This window comes from Pocillopora verrucosa, chromosome 10 (assembly GCF_036669915.1).
Source record: "Pocillopora verrucosa isolate sample1 chromosome 10, ASM3666991v2, whole genome shotgun sequence".
NCBI lineage: Eukaryota > Metazoa > Cnidaria > Anthozoa > Scleractinia > Pocilloporidae > Pocillopora > Pocillopora verrucosa.
In genome coordinates, this window is record NC_089321.1 from 8,478,382 (window position 1) to 8,495,480 (window position 17,099).

At 36.1% G+C, this 17,099-nt stretch overlaps 1 protein-coding gene across 1 annotated transcript; it reads left to right on the forward strand.

Annotated features, from left to right (window-relative positions):
• Window positions 1-3,918: 3,918 nt before the first annotated feature.
• On the forward strand, window positions 3,919-7,581 carry LOC131791726 (homeobox protein ceh-13). The gene is made up of 2 exons (XM_059109107.2): window positions 3,919-4,264; window positions 6,766-7,581. The coding sequence occupies exons 1-2, from the start codon at window positions 3,919-3,921 to the stop codon at window positions 7,188-7,190; spliced, it is 771 nt and encodes a 256-aa protein (XP_058965090.1). The 3' UTR covers window positions 7,191-7,581.
• The last annotated feature ends 9,518 nt before the right edge of the window (window positions 7,582-17,099 follow it).

Below are 17,099 nucleotides of genomic sequence, written 5' to 3' on the forward strand. Positions count from 1 at the left end.
AAAATTTTGAATCGATATCTGTCAAGGTTTTGGCGAAGAACACTCATGAAGAAGCGATTGGTATCTGAGGCTCTCCTTTGATATCGCATTATATGGCAGAACTCATTGGAGTTCTACAGTATCTGAGTAGGCTGTGACTGAAGGTTTTTGCAAATAGAACGATGTCTGCTTTAATCAAGTAGCAGACAATAATCTCTAAAATGTTAGTAGTTTTACGGGGTTTTGTTTCAAACTGTCCCTTAAATTTCTACAGATTCACAAATACTCGACAGATGGAAAAGAAAAATATTAAATTATACCGGATCAGAATTAATTCTTACTTGGTACACCTGCACACTCATCTTTTTATAATCAGTGAGGCCAGAAAGGAAACAGCTTTTGTTGTGTGTAATGGAAATAAAATTATAATCCTTTTTTTATCGCTGGCAAGGCACTTGATGGGCATGCGTGAAATCAGTAGTTTTACTGTAATGAACACATCTGTCAAATTTTTTGCCGTGGGTGAGGAGAAATTGTTAGTCACTTTAGAAACAGGAAGACGATTATTGTAGGAGCATAAAATGCCAAGTTCATAGATGATATGACTGGTTTTATTGGTTTCACGGGGGCTTGTCAAGACCTGATTTATCCATTTTCGGTGGAATTGATGTTGCCGTATATTTGCAATATAGAAGCTTTCCCAGTCTCTCGCCTGAAACCTTGCAGAGCTTGTAGTCGCAAATATAGCAGCTGCTCGAAATAAACATGTCCAAAGTCTCTCAAGTCTATTTCGGTTAAACCCTTCAAAAAGAAAGGAACAAATCAAACGCTTTCGACAAAGATGAGAAAGATGTAAGCTAAGAGAAGGAGCAACTCTTTGCGTAAAAGGGAGAATTTTATCGAGTAGCAAAATCATGATAGACACAGATTGTAGGTCGTTGAAAGTAATGAACATATTTTACGTAGGGAATGCCACACCGCTTCTTCGGAAAATTCACGAGCCTTCCATTCAATTCGGTTACTCTCGTTTGATTTAAATAACAGCAAGTTGATAAAGATAATCATAAAATACAAGACAATTCATCATCAGTTCTAACGTTTTCTTCATTTCAAAGTTTTCGTTATCGACTTAGTACAGCGTATAACACTCATTAAATTTTATTTCAGCTGAGTTATCTTTAAAATTCTCTATCAAACTGCTTACTATTCAACACGCCTTTGTTTCTACGAGATATGGAACAAAAGACTTTCTTTTGGGCAAAAAAGCAAGTGATGCTATGGGAAAAACTCTGTGAAGTCTACATCAGGATAGGACTCATACGAGTAATTGAAAATGCGGCGCTTGGAACGTGTGCAGAAACCGTCAATTTAAGTGCCATGTTCAAGTTATATTCTGCCATAAATCTCTTGTAATCTGTAATACGGATCAAGATTTTAGACCCCTTAGACAGACTTAGCGGGAAACTTGGAGTCCGGACACAGTTGAAAGGATACAATCTGCCCGGCTTTGTTTGGCGCGCTATATGACGTTTTTAAATACAGGCTATGAAGACACTACCATCAGAATCCCAGCGTGCAATTTAGTATGTGGTAATCACAATTTTTTTCCTTTAAAGCCAAATATTTTATAACCTGATAGAGACAAATCGAGACCGCTTTACTTGCGAACGGAAAAAATAAAGAAATTAGGCGTTATGGGGTGGTAAATATTCCATGGTGGGCAATTATTTTCTGTCATCTTAAGCTGACATACGTCCCACAAGTTGCATATTTTCTTTAGGCGTAATAAATCGTGAAAATTCTTGTACAAAAAATGTCTAAATCGTTAAAGTTACTCCGCATTAGTGCGGCTAACACAACAGGGTCGCCAATAAAACAACATCAGTGTAGATTTTTTTGCTAATGACTGGCAGTTCTTGATCTTTTAAAACTCTTTTAAGTGATTGATCAACGCTGATTTGATTCAGGAACGCCGACGTTGAGGAAGAAGGTAAATTGAAATACCTGAAATCAAAATATTGAATTTTGAAAGATCGATTGTGCTTTGGAGTGTTAGTTCCGTAGAATACAGTGCACCTGGCACTCGATCTTTTCACAATAGCGCCTCATGAAACTTCACAAAAGAAGCTGAACCGCATTTCACATTAAAATCCATTTATGTGCAAACGTATGACCTATGCTTTTAAAAAGAATCTTAAAATCGCATTTGGCAGGCGCATAGCTAAAATTTTTAGCGCTCTTATAAAGTTCAAAGAAAAAAAGACTTGAGGCAGGCGAAACAAAACGTTGAATTGTGAACTGAGCATGTGCGATTGAAAGCAGGATAGCTGAATAGTTATGATTCCAAGCCAAGCGGTCAAGGTTATTGTAATGCCTAAAATATTTATTACACACCAGGATTTGAAAGTGTCACAAGAGGAAAAAGAAATCTTGGAACCGCAATGAAAAAAATTGTGAATGTGGGATATTAGTGGTCGTTTTTCAGATAGTTGGCGCGATCTCATAGATGGCAGACTTACTCTTCCGCGGGCTAAAAATAACATAATGTAAGATTCTATTTCAATAGAGACATTACCGGGGTAATTAAAAAGATCTTACAAGGAATCTCCGCAGTGCACTAACGATGTAAAAGTTAAGATCTTAGTTGCAGACATGGAGGGCGCGCTTACGCTTGGAGCGTAGCGTCGAAAACTGTTTGGAGCTGTATGGGTGTTGTGTTGACTAGAAACCTCTTTTGTGTATCGCAGCAGGAAGCTAAGTCTTATTAAAATGTGAAATCTATTCAAATCGTATATTTACGGTTCATTGAAGTTACGCTCTGTTCGCAATGACCAGTTGATACGCTTAACAACAGTGAGTAAACTGCGGCAAAGACAGTGACATCTCATTCGTATGAAAACGCTTTCTGGTTGAGTACCCCAATTGATACACAAACTTCCTACGCTAGAAAATGGCAAACACTTCGTGAGGACGAATGCAAAATAAGTCCATAGACAAAGAAAATCGATTGAGATGATTTATAAACTATTCAGAGTTGGAGTTTTCTGGTTGCTGACATAAAGGCAGAAGATGAAAAGGTTATAATGATGAAAAATTACGACGATGAATGAAATATATAACCTCTTTCAATATTTTGAGCCGAAGACTGATGAATATGAAGGAATACCCGCTGGATCGCGATACGGCAAAAAGAAACAACTAAGTTTGTTTTCTGCTGTACTCACAAAAGTGTATTGGAAAAATGGCTCGCAAAACACAGGAGGTCTTCCGTGTCCTCTTACAGTTTAGATAACGGGTACATAATCAGAACTACTCAAATAATTCACTACACAAAAACGGTTACAAATTATCAAACCAGTGAATTACCTTTTTGAGGTGAAAGAATAAAACTTAATTTTGAAGCCGCAAAATTAGCGATGTTAAAATAGTGATAACGGTGTTGAATTATGAAACAGGCCTGGGGCAAAAAATTCAAACGTGTGGGAACGTTTTGTTCCTCCATCTGGAAAAAAAAAAGAGACGATTCACTTCAATCCATTGTTCGTCGTACGATGATTAACTTAATACGATTTAATTTTAATTACTGATGAAGCGTGTGTCGTATTGTAAGCCCAGAAACCCCAGTGCGACATTTTCAAATTCACCAGACACTTCCTAGATAAGTAGAAAGCCTGGCTTCTAATTGAAGCCCTGGGAGATTTCCACCTAGTTGCTCCGAGTGAACTACAGTACTGCACGTCGAGCGCCGCAGCTCTTTCACGGTGCGCTGGTCCCAGTGTACTAATCTCGATCGCTGATTCGATTAATCCATAATTTGACCACAAAGAGCAGAGCCCGCCCCAGCCTATAAGTTTTACTCATCACGGTCCATTTCCAAATTCATCAATTTCAGCCAAGACTTGCCGCAGCAGTTGGAACGTACGGTAGAAAATCGACGATATGATGGACGACTGGCGCCGTAGGATGCCTACTCCACACTTGACGACCGCCATGCCGCATTACCACGGGCTTGATTTTGGACGTACGATGCCACTTCGACATCCGCCGGCAACAGCACACGGTAGAGGTGCCTTTGACACTTCGCCTCAAAGCTTCATTCCGTTTTCTCATCCACTGGCTCCCATACCAATACCAATGGCTAGTAGAGAGCTGCCGATCGCGCCATCTTCCTCACTTGTCTCCCCACAAATACCAGCCTCTTCCACTGACAGCTCAAGGCAGCAGAACGTGGAGAAGAAACGTTGGCAAACTGCTAATTTTCGATGGATGTTTACGAAAAGAAAAGGTAAAAGATGATTTAAGTGTCGAAGTCGGACATTATGAGAACGAATATGGTTTTGCATGCAGTAAAACCCCTGCTTGCAATGGATACAATACTTACAGTTGTCACTCAACTAGTTTACCACCATGTTTCTACATCATTACATATTAGTTTGTATGTTTAGTCACCAGCGAGCACATTAAATGCTGCGCAAATTATACAGATAAAAATCTGGTGTACATCACTCTTTCTTTAGACTAAAAACGAACAGATTCACAATTAATTCCTGTTTTTAAAAATACATAAGATTTTGTGGGAAGCCAATCTCGCAAATTTTTAAAAAGTTCGAATTTCAACCATTTCGAGCGTACAACGACATTCGCTTTGCTCATGATATCTTACCTTTGAAAGTTCCATGCCCCATTGATCTCTTTAGTTTGATGAAAAGAAAGATCGTATTTTGTTTTAACATATTTTAATCATATGGTTACGAATGAACAAGAATCGGTAACACACAGACATATTGATTATTTTTTCCAAATAAACATGCCAGCTCAAAAAAATTCAAGTTTTGTAACGAAATTAACCGTTTGAAGGACCAAAAATTTTAAGTCTTTCTAGAAAACAAAGGTCAGATTTGAAGTAAGGAACACAGCCATTCCCTCAGGGAGGAGCGGTTGATGTAATACATTATGCTCTCCATTGGAAAGATGACACAGAATATAATCTATAAATCAAAATAAGCAATGAACTCGATTTCAGAATTCATCGAGTTAATCAATGTACATCGATCAAAGTACACGTCAGGAAGGCATTACAAACTTCATGTCGCTTCAAAAGAACGCAAAATTCTAAAAATCGATACCAAAAATGAAAAGAATAAAATTTATCTAGTTTGATTGAGTTAGTTAGTTAGTTTCACCTGCTCTTATGGTTGTTTATTTACGCAAAAACAGGAACTCCTTCTCGGCATATTTCGATTAAAAGCTGTAAATTGGTAATTTATTTTTCAAGAGGTTGACTGACACTAGTGAGTTTTTGTAATTACTTTGGCTTCGATATAATGTATTAATTGAACTCTTAGATGAGTCACCCATTTTCAGTGTGAGCTCAACGTAAAATAGAGTCACTCGACAGCAATCCTATCGAAATCTTTTAAACTGATTCTCTATAAATTGATACTCAGAAGGAACATTCACGGGGGTTTTGTGTAATAAACGAACAACAACCTGCAGGCTTCTTTGAAAATTGCTCGGAGCTTATGTTAGTTTTACTATGTTTTTTGGCCGGCTAGAAAGCCAGTAAACATTAAATCAAGTTGAGAGCTAGGCTTTACTTTTGAAAATACGTGCTGTGTTTCAAACTGACATTTGAAGTTCAAAACACTACTCTACTCGTGCAGCATGGCTGCCATCATATTTCTTGTACCACCCATGTTTCCCAACACCTTTGGCAAACTCCGTCAAAACAATACAATTCTTACTCGACTCTCAAACATTTTAGTTAATACAGAAATAAATGAGAAAATAGCTTTTAAATGTAGTGATTTAGGTCAACAAAGATATCTGCAAAAGCCTTGATTTAGACCATTACTCACAGAGGCATTTCGTCGAGAACACTAATTGAAAATTCTTGCCACATCGATCATTCTAAACACGAGTACTTTCAAACTTGACATACATCACTTAAATGCAATTTATAGAATGACGGATAAATTGTCGATATTTAACTTAGCTGTGTAGGACTTAAGTTTGACTAGAAGCGATTATCAGAGAACTATCACCCTAATTGTGTTCTCCATGAATTTCTGAGATTTCTTCCTGTAACACGGGTTTGAGCGGCAAGACAAAGACGAGATAGCCTTTTCACTGATCTACCAGCATTCATCTTAATACCTGTTCATTTAAACTAGACGTCTTTAAATAACGGACTCAAAATGGTTTATTAGCACCTAAACCACAAACTCATATTAAAGAGAGAGATAGAAAACTTGCAATATTATTTCTGGAGCGCACTTGTATTTGCAAACTCAGAGAACGAACCTTTCATTTGTGGTTTATGTTTGTTCTTCATTGCTCTCCTAAATTATCGCGTTAGCCCGCTTTGTCTTGCTACGTCGATTCATCATTTTTGAATCAAGCATAAAAAGGTCAAGTTATCTCTAGTCTCATCGCCCACATCCGAAACAGTTTAATTCACTTTAAACATTGCGGCTCCAACACAACTTTGCTTCTCCATCCAAACTGATCTTGGTGAAACCAAAGCAGAGATTGAACAAAATATTGATAGAATTGATCCAAAAACGTTTGGTAGATTCGAACAGATCGGTAATCTGTAAGGATCTTTAGGTAATCGAAGAAGAGCTCTAAATAACGAAATATGGAAATTTCTTTTTGACACCTGAAATTGTGTGCGGTTTGGTTTGATGCATGAATGCTTTCAAAATGACACCTAAGAACCCAAAGGCAAGATTTGGAATAGTAAACGAGTGTGCTAAAAGGAATTTCTTTCGGTTTTTCTTGCAGCTGCAGTAACAAGTGTCTCGGAAAAAGAGGAAGCAAGCTCTGACAAGAAGCAAGAAACGACAGCAAGTCAAAAGAAGAGGTTCACCTTCACACAAAGACAACTGGTTGAATTGGAGAAGGAGTTCCACTTTAGCAAATATCTTACAAGGACAAGACGAATTGAAATAGCATCCAACTTGGAACTTACAGAAACACAGATTAAAATATGGTTTCAAAATCGGCGAATGAAGTGGAAAAGAGAACTTAAAGAGTCTATTCGAAAACAGGGAGTAAACGAGTCACCTGCGGCTCAATTTAACCCTGGGTTTCATCAAGGTTTCCAGAGGTCTCTTCGAGATAGTGTTCCTTCTTATCAACAAAGTGCCCCAGAAATTTTTGTCCAACATGCGACACCTCCATATTTTCCAAACTATCTATCGCTTTAATCTTCAAAATATCAGAACTCTAAATGAATTTGACTCGAAAAAGCATATAAGCTAACACGAAGATATATCGATTTAAGGTACCTCTTCCAACTGATAAAGGTTTAACTGTGCAAAAGATCACAAAAAATACAGTATGATGTTATTTTTCTTGACTATTTCTCACAGGCAAATACTTTTTGAGTTTCCATAGCCAGAGCAGCAAAAGCGTCCCCCTAATTGAAGAGCATTTTAAGCTGAAGTGAACATCTGATAAAATCTTATCAAAACAAAACATACAAAGAGCTGAACAAAACCAAAGGGATTAGAAAGGAAATGGCACTTTAAAAAAAACTACCAAGTACAAAAACTGCGCCTTTACAAAGAAAATCTATACCTTTGGTCGACAAGTTTGGATTTTCGCTCCAGCTTAGCCCCTAAGGAAGATCATTAACAGGTCCACATCGTGAACAACGAGATAACACAAGAACCACAATCTGCCACCCAGCCAAATGGAACGCATCAAGATCATTTCTGTGCACTATATGGGAAACCGAGTGAGGCTTGGCGGTGTAAAACTCGGCAACATTGTTTATTAGAATATTCCATCATTTCTTTTCATTTAGGCTGTCAGCCTGTTGTTACTTTCAGTTGATCTAGCTGTTCCGTCGAGTTGTCTTTGATATGAAGGAAGCACAGTCATTAGTCACTGTCTCTGTGTATTGTGTTTCGAACAAAAGGGTGGTAACCCCATGGACATCAGACATGCGCCCCATCAGTTAAGATGGATCACTGGGTCGGCATTACAACGAAACGTTTTGATGCAGGTGTGCAAAGACAACACAGAACACAGGAATACTACAACTGGACAAAAGCTCTTCTGGGAACTCAAAGCTTTTTGTTTACATTCCTTCTTAATTTCTGAACCTACAAATCTTGACAACCTAACAATATTTTTCAAATAGACTGCAGAGAACTTATGTAAAAATACAAAGATATGCCATATCTATATATAAAGATTTGCCAATGAATATTAGTTGAACATATCAAATGTATATAAATCGTAAATCAAAGTGAAATAAAGTCAACTACTCTATAACATCATTAGTGAATCTCTTTTTCTTTGCCGCTCCTTTGTTAAGACAATGACGTCAGTCACGAAGAGTAATATATATCTATAATATTTAGATCTAAAAAAAAATTGTTCCATCTTCCGAACGTTCTCGATGATTGGACCTCGAGATGTTACAGAAGGTCCGACAAACAGCAAATCACGAAAGTAAATTTGATCATGGTAGAACAATTTTTTTGTGAAACAATTCTAACAGTCGATAAAATTGTGAAACAATTATAAAGACTGCCAGAGAACACTAGTTACACTCAGTTACTCAGAAATATTTCTTCTTTCGTTGATGACCATATTTTAGAGAGACAAAAGGTTTCTGACATAATCGAGATTGCTCTTGATTAAATTAAGATCGATATAATTAAATTTTACCACGCTCTCCATGTAATGGAATGAAGTTTCATAGGCTGAGACGCAAGACAATATTTTCTCACAAGGGGGTGTAGAATATAAGCAACCACAGGAAACTCGATTTTAGGTAATGTTAACACTTCTATTACTCCTGAAACCTTTTATCAGAAGATACCAGTGAAATAAATGATGATGCAAGGATCATAAGAATTTAAAAAACTTATTTAAAATATTAGCTTCAAATTTTTTTAGATGATGTTATAAGTATCGACAGATGATCAATATAAAAAGAACCGTTAAATTTGAAGTAATTTCCATTTTCGTCTCATTCTTGCCACAGCTGTCGTGTTCTTTGAAAACTTTTATCAGAAAAAGAATGTTCAGCACTTACATGTTTAGAATTTAATTATCAGGGACTTGTGGTTTATCGTTGTGTTATTCTATTGTTGTTGATTTCTGAACCGTTTTCGCCGACACCGCAAACTTTTTCGCTCCTGCACGCGAATTTTCTTAATCACGTATGTTTCTAAAAGGTGGTCCTCTGAGAGGTATTAATTGTCGAATCGTGCAAAAATGAGGTCATTCCAAGCTCAGAGACGATGCAAACTTGCAATTGACATTTTTTAATCCATCTTTTTAGTTTGAGAGAATTTATGATGCAAAGCGACCGCGCTGTGTCTTGTAAGGCACGCGAATCCACTTCAGCGCAGCTGAGCTCATAGCAGAAGCTAAATGATCATTTGAAGTCCATGTAACAAGTGCTATTTTCTAAACAGTCACTCTTTACTTTGCAATTATGAATTTCCGGTTCTGATTAACAGAACAACACGCCACAAAAGATATGTGTTTTGTAGCAAAAATGGTATAATAGATGTCCGCGAGCGAAATATGCTTATCAAAGTCATCGATCATATATCTTTCAAAATGGAATAACTATGAAATTTAAACCGCTGGAGGGCAGAAACCAACCAATTGTGAAAGACGAACGTGTTCTATCTATGATTTAAAACCGTTAATAAAGATGATTTATAAAAACTAAAATCCACTTTGGAAAACAGCACTTTGATGAAAAGTATGGCAATTTTTTTTCTAGCTTCTAATTATACAATATATCTTCATTATTTACTCTTTGCTCAGAGTCCAAAGGTCTGTAAATGCCGGCCTTGGCAGTTAGAAGGGTAAAGCCTTTCTCATTGGGGGGGCTAGTTATTCAACGAAGAAAGCGCGTCTTGAATTCAACTGTCTTATTCACTGGATAAGGGAACCAAAATTTAGGAAACTATTTTCCTAAATTTCTTGACATACAAGGTAAATATCTTTATTAGCTTACAGTAAGTAATAAAAGTGCACTTTGAATGTTTGAGTTTTAAATTCGGTCAAGTCTCTCTCAGCATGAGGTCTGTTTGTTAATAAGAGACCTCGTGAAGCAAGCCGCCTACCTCAGAAGATAACTAAATAAATTTTGAAAACATGTATAAATATAGCCGCATGTATGAAAGGAATATTTGAACAACAAAACATTTAATGCACGTAAGTGAGTTTGTTTGTCACTCACTAAAGTCATTCATTTTTATGCTAACAGAATTAAAAAAACACATTTACTTCAACTGCGGTTTGCAGGTTAAGGGTGAAAACCGTTTCTGTCAACATAGAAATATTGCACAAAGTAGCTATGCATAACATGAAATATCCCAATATCCCTTGACATAAATATTCCAAAGTACAACAAAAAAGTATCTGGTGAATTATACCTTCTTCTTGGTATGTCACTTGATAGTGCTTCGTTACGTAACCAGTAGATTAGTGCATTTTGGGTTTAATCTAATCAATATTTGTCATCAACAAGATGGGATAAACAGTAAGTCAGATAAATGAACGAATTGGTCGAGAGCACAAAATTAGAGAGAGGTAATTTTGCTTAGATCTCTTAGTGCCGCCGTAGAAATGCTACCTGTCGTTAATGTAAGTCGATCCGTGTCTGCCCTTTGAAACCGTACGGAATGGGGCCTGATAAAATGGGAGGGATAGGGACAGCCTGGGGGAATTGGATAAGTACCATAATAACTCCCGAAAGAACACCTTAATTAGGCAAGCATTCAGTGTTGAGATATTTTTTACTTTACATTAAGAGTAATTGAAAATAACATTAATTTTTGTGAATAGAATAGATAAACACAATACAGCAAATGACTGATTAAGAGAGCAATAAGTTGAAAATATTGAAGAAAAAAAATTAATTTTGAAAATTCACAATATTTAGGGCCCCTGTCTCCCGATTTTCTATACTTTCTTTAGGTTGGGGCCGTTTTATAGATAGAAGGGGATTTGCTTACTCTATTTTCTAATTGGCTGTTTTAATTTTTTCTCGGTAATTTTTCATTAGAAATTGTTTCGGCATGTAAAGAATAAATATTAGCTAAATCTACAGTAAAGTATCCAAGTATCGTCCATAGAACAAAGACAGCAAACGCAAATGTTGTTATTGATGTTTGATCACCACGCCTTCTCTTCTCGAGATATGCATTCTGAACTTTTTTTGTCTACCTCTGACGCTCTTCATGTCAAATTCTACCACGTGAAAACTAGTCTTAACCACCCACTGAAACTGATTGCCAAAAAGAAAGAAAAAAAAAAGAACACTTGACTTTGACATGTTCGTACGTAAGCTTGAATTCAGTGTGGGTCATATTAGATAATATAGCAGGTGGAACTGATGTCAAACTTAAGCACTACACGTTATCTTGTAAAACTCATAGATTCCAAGCTTTAAAACTGACCCTTTGATGAAATAATTCATGATAATAAGTCCAGAAAGAAGGAGCGAGGATGATTTCAAATAAAGAACAACAGAAGATATTAAACACGGCCAACGAAACCCGCACTTTTCAGACCAAGTTTTTGTCGTAATACTAAGATCGAAGCTGTGATCATGATCTTTATTTTCATAGTGTCTACGATGTCTCATCAACTTAGAAGTTTTTATTTTGAAATTTCAGTGATTACATGGCTTGTAAAATCAAAAGATGATTTTTTTCTCAATGGAATATTTTTATTTTACTTAATCAAGGGAATTATAATTCTTAGTTTCAAATTACATAGTTATTATATCAAAGAAGCTCATAAGCAACTTTTACTTGATACAGCTAGAAGATCGGTTTATCCTTCCGAAAAAGGTATTTTAAAATCAACGAATGTGAATATGATTCGCAGACTCCATCGTTGAGTCCACGATTGCAGGTCCGTTATGCGTGAAGGATATAGTCGGACGACGCGTCTGTTTGGTATGACTTTAATTGTCTGCTAATTCACTCTAAAGTAATATCAATAATTATAATGAAATGGTGCATTATTTATGCCAAATTAATAAGACAAAAAAATGAAGTAGGTTAAAAAAGAGAGGGAAATTACACGCAAGAATTTTCATGTATCAAAGGAGAACACAAAGTCTCTGCTAAGCCAGATGTAATTAGTTCATTCAGATATCCAGCCACACACTCTTTCGTGTTTTTAGCTTTTTCAAATTACTATTACCATAAAAAAAATAGATTTAAAAGTAATCTTTCACTTACACCTTATTAACTTATGTAAAATTATGAATCATGCTACGAATTTTTGGCATTCAATAAAATAGTAAACTACGGTTAATACTGAAACAAATGACAACTTCGACTAACATGCAGTTGAATCAAACGGGTGAAGTTGCCACAATCATCGATTGCATCCAAAATCTAGACTTAAATGATTTTTCTCTGAACCTATCTAAGTCTTTGGTAGCAGCATATGAATTGCGAAAATTTTCTAAACCTGCTTTAATGATAGCCTTCCGTCCTGCGAAAATGTGAAAAGAGTGTTTCCCTTTGCCACATTTTTATTGTTTTGTTGTCTTTAGTAGAACCAAGGGAGTATAAATTGTTCATAATCTCTTGGTAGAACTTTATTCCGATTAGTTACCAGTGAGCTAGAAGTTCATGCCTCACATATTGAGTTCAAACGTGGTAGACATCTTGTAAACATCATGGAACAAATCTTTCAATAACTAAAGCTGTTGTAAAATGAGAATGGTGTACTTCGAACAAATTCAGACTCGCATAAAGTAAAAGTGAAAGTACCTCAACTTGCTTAGAAAGCTTTTGAATATTGATCAGTAGTTCGTGAGTGAATATAGCCGTATTCTTCAAGAATTTCATGAAAAAATAGTTTGCGTCTTGACTCAGAATGAATTATCTCTTAATGTGAAGATTTATCGGTATAATGAATGTTCAGAAGATGAAGCTGAAAAACTGGTTATAATCTAAAGAAGAGGGACAACTCTGAAAAAATAAATATACTCGAGTAAATCTACATCGTTTGCTTTAATATTGCTCGACGAACAAACAAAATACCAGTCTCGTACAAGAGCACACTGCTGCAAGGAAACATAAGTTTCTCATCTATTCAAATGTGTTTGAATACTTTTAGGAGGATAGTGAATAGAGAGGTCGGTAGAACAATAAGGGAAGATGTTATTCATCTCGTCACGACAAACACTAAATTAGAGTGCAAGATACGAAAGATATCGAGCTCAATTCCTCACCAAATGCTCGGACTTCCTCTCCGTTTCAGATTTGTAGCAAATTAATCGTAATCTGATGTAGAAGTTCTTCTAGTTTTAAAAATGGAGAGAGATTCAACATATCTCAATTAATTTCACCATTTTCGCGATTCAATAAAACTGGGGAATTAATATGTGAAAGTCATATGCAATTAAATGCCCTCCGGGTGAAACCTTTTTATGAACATGAATGTATGCGGTGTAGCTACCAAAACGTTATACTGAGGTCAGGAGTGGTCGAGCTGTTCCATTTAAACGCCATGCAATGAAGTTATACTGTATTCGCTTTACTTCTGTCACACAAAAAACGTGCATGCAGTTGTAAACTTTAGAATGTTTACTCGGGTTCAAAGACGGTATTAGCATGGTTTGTTTAGAAATTCTGTGATTGTGAAATTTTTTTCAATGCAAAAGTAGAAGTTGCGGTCAAAAATCAAACCATAGGTCATCTTTTTAGCAAAATCAAGCTCACTTTAACTCGATTTTTCTGAATAATCCCGCATGAAAAGTCTCATAGAAGGCGTCCATGATTTTTCTTCGCGAAATTAAACGTCATTACGGCGAACATTTGTGGCCACGTATACGCCGCGGACGGCAAAAGCCAAGAATTGAGGTCTGTTTCTTAGTCGTTTGTGCAATAATCCATTTGCAGCAAATGGAAAAAACATTTTTTTAGAATCTATTTGAAGACAAGACGAATAGCAAGCGAAAACTGACAAAGAAAGATTTTGCCATTTACGTTAATTTACGACTCTAAATCTTCTTGATGCAAACACTTGGCGATCAGCTCGTACAGTTTACGAGTCGTCAGGAAACATTAAAATCACCAAAATTAAAATTACTTTTTAAATGGGTGTTTGAAAAAATCCTAGCTAAATCAGCTGCTGTTTTGGTTATTGATCGCTTCTTTTCCGAAGGAAATACGGAAAGAATACGGCATGACTGCAAGTAAAACGTTCCATGATATACAACAGCGATAAAGGAAAGTTTGCAACTACATAAAACTGGCAGTGAATCATGGCTGAACTGAAGAAATAAAAAACTGTAAAACAGAAGCGAGCATTGGTGAATTCTCAGAGAAGTACAATTTTAATCAGGTCGTTTTTGTAGGCCGTTGGAAACGCTCTATCCGTTTTCTTGATATAATAAGCATCTTTCCAACACCTGTTCTAGTTTACGTGAATCAAAATGAAATAGTAGGTTTTTCAAGAGTTGTCAAATATGGCCACCATGCTAATTAATTAGTTTCTGGGAGAAACTTTGATTGATCTGAGACTTGCACTGTTCATGTCATGCAAATTGACACTCTTTTCGCTTCCTAGAACGCAAAGTTTTCTAAGAAAATGCAACCTTTCTTGGTTTTTTCACTCCTTTAACTTGAGCAAGCTGGCCCAGAGCTGCGAAAAAGACTGATGGAAGGTATCCTGCATGGCATGTCTTTATTGTTCTTGGGCTCCATAAAACAACTTACGCAGAAATTAATATTGAGGTGAATGTTTCAATATACTGAGAGTGTGTCCACGTGCATGGTGCAAAGCCCTCTTTTTATTGTGGATACATGGTTCTATGAACAAATTTTGTGTTAGTTGTGATATTTTTTCTTGTTTGATGACTCGGCACCGAATTGTGTGGGTTTTCCAAGACATCCTTCGAGAGAAAATTTCAGAGACGCGCTAAAAAGATCTCATCTCTTCTCACTGAGATATTTATCATTGGTTACTTAATTTGACAATAGGCAAAACACGTTTGGGAAATTGATTGATTGCAAATGCAGGCGTTTAAATTTAAGGCTGTTCAGGGCTACTGAAGAGAACAATTATATCTGAAGTATGGCCCACGATGTTTGAGTCACACGTGGAAGTTAGTCATGGCGATAATCCCCGGCAATACCTCTGAAGAGGGACATGTATGTCTTTAGCTGTAGAGAGAACAGATAAAAACCTTTCTGTGTTTTCATGTTTGGAATTCAAGACATAAAACTTAAGAATTTTTCATCACGAATTTCTTTTTTGAAGGAATTTTTTTCAAAATTTGCTTTAATCTCGAAAAATCATTCGAAAGGAATTCTTATGCACTGAATTTTCCTAATTATCTCTAAAATTGATTACATTCGAAAAGCTAATTGCAAACCTTTAAGGAGAATTTGAGTGGCTCTTTGAAATCTTTAATAGCTGCTTCAAGTCAGAAATTTTTCGAGCTTATTGTTCAATTTGATCAGTAATATTTTTTTTCATATTAGTAAGTTGTGGGATGACTGGTGTCGGCGATCTTACCCCAAACATGGGTGTGTCCACGAATAACAAGTCAGTTCAGAGGCGATTTTAACAAAGCAAAGAAAAGCCTTCGATTTATATTTGATAAAACACAGATACAAGGAAATAAAGGTGTTTCCTTAATTGCTTGGCGTCTCATACCTTGATACGATGATTTACGAGCCATTAGTTTTTGGAGAAGTCTTGATGAAACAATATTGTAATTACTTATGGTCATCCGTCTTTCATCTGGAAAAGCTGTTCTCTTCAATTAGCAAAAATCAGTTAGTGCACGACTTTATGTTCAGTAATTCTATCATAAAAATTCGTAGAGTAGTGCCGTGTTTCTTTAAAGTAGAAGAAATATACATGTAGTACAGAGTTTATGGTCACAATTCATGCCACGAAATAACTAATTTACCACCAGTTTGATTTTGAATTGTAAATTTGAGACCAGCGCTGCACAGGCGTGGAACAAACTTCGCATTATTTGCCGGCAAACTAGAAAGTTCCTATTTTTCGATGTAATTCATGTACAATGTCGAAATGTAATAAAAAATATCTGTTCTTCATTCACAGAATGTTTTGGAACCCTGCCGAAGTCTGATTTTGCAGACACTGACAGAAGTTTTTCCAGCTGTTTTACGCTAATTGCTTCACTCAACATTTGGTTTACTATATCAGGTTATCTAACAATAAGAAAGGACATTACCCTTTCGATAACTTCATAATATTCTTAGCAGTACATCTGCACAGCTGCTGTTTAATCCACTATTACGGTACAATTCCATGAAAACAGTGATGTTAAATTCAATGTTACATCAATTACATGCTAAAAGAGTATTTTGTGACTAGGGCCGGCCAACTTTCTAGTTCTCTCTCTTCTCTCTAAGGCTGACGAGTGGAAAGATTGAATTATCTGTAATATTTTTCATACTATGGACATAATGTCTGTTGCCACGGTATATTTAACAAACATCAGCACAAACTGTAACAGATTCTCGTCAAGTTGCATGTATATTTGAGTGAAACAAAGAATATGGCCATTGAAACACTCGAAAACACGGAGTTTATTAATTTTTTTGCCTGACTTGAAAATAATTAAAGCTGATTGATCCATGGGCATAAAGGCATGATTGATTAAGAATCCTATAGCACATTAGAAATGATGAATTCTTGGGACATAACTCTGGTTAATTGGTGCTGGTAAGAAGACATGAAGATATAAAATTTATGTCTTAGTTATATAAGTTTGAAAAAAATGCTTCTGTTTCCACTTTGGGATTACAAATTACCGTCTGATATTATTTTCTTGTTGTACATTATAACTCAACAGCTTAAGTATGTTTCACAATAAACTGAAGACACAAACATGTTATGAATTTAAATATGTTCGAAGTCCGGCTTCCCAGAATTGCAACGTTGAATCATCTTTTTATTCAAAACCAACTTAAACATACAGGAAAAGATTGATTCAAGTTTCTTCATGTTCTTTCATTAGCACGTTGAGAGGAATCCGTCATAGCTTGTAATAAGCGGTTAATGTAAAAACCTCTGCCAGTAGGTGGAGTTTTTTGAGAATATTTTCGCCAAAATTTTAATATAGTCTACCA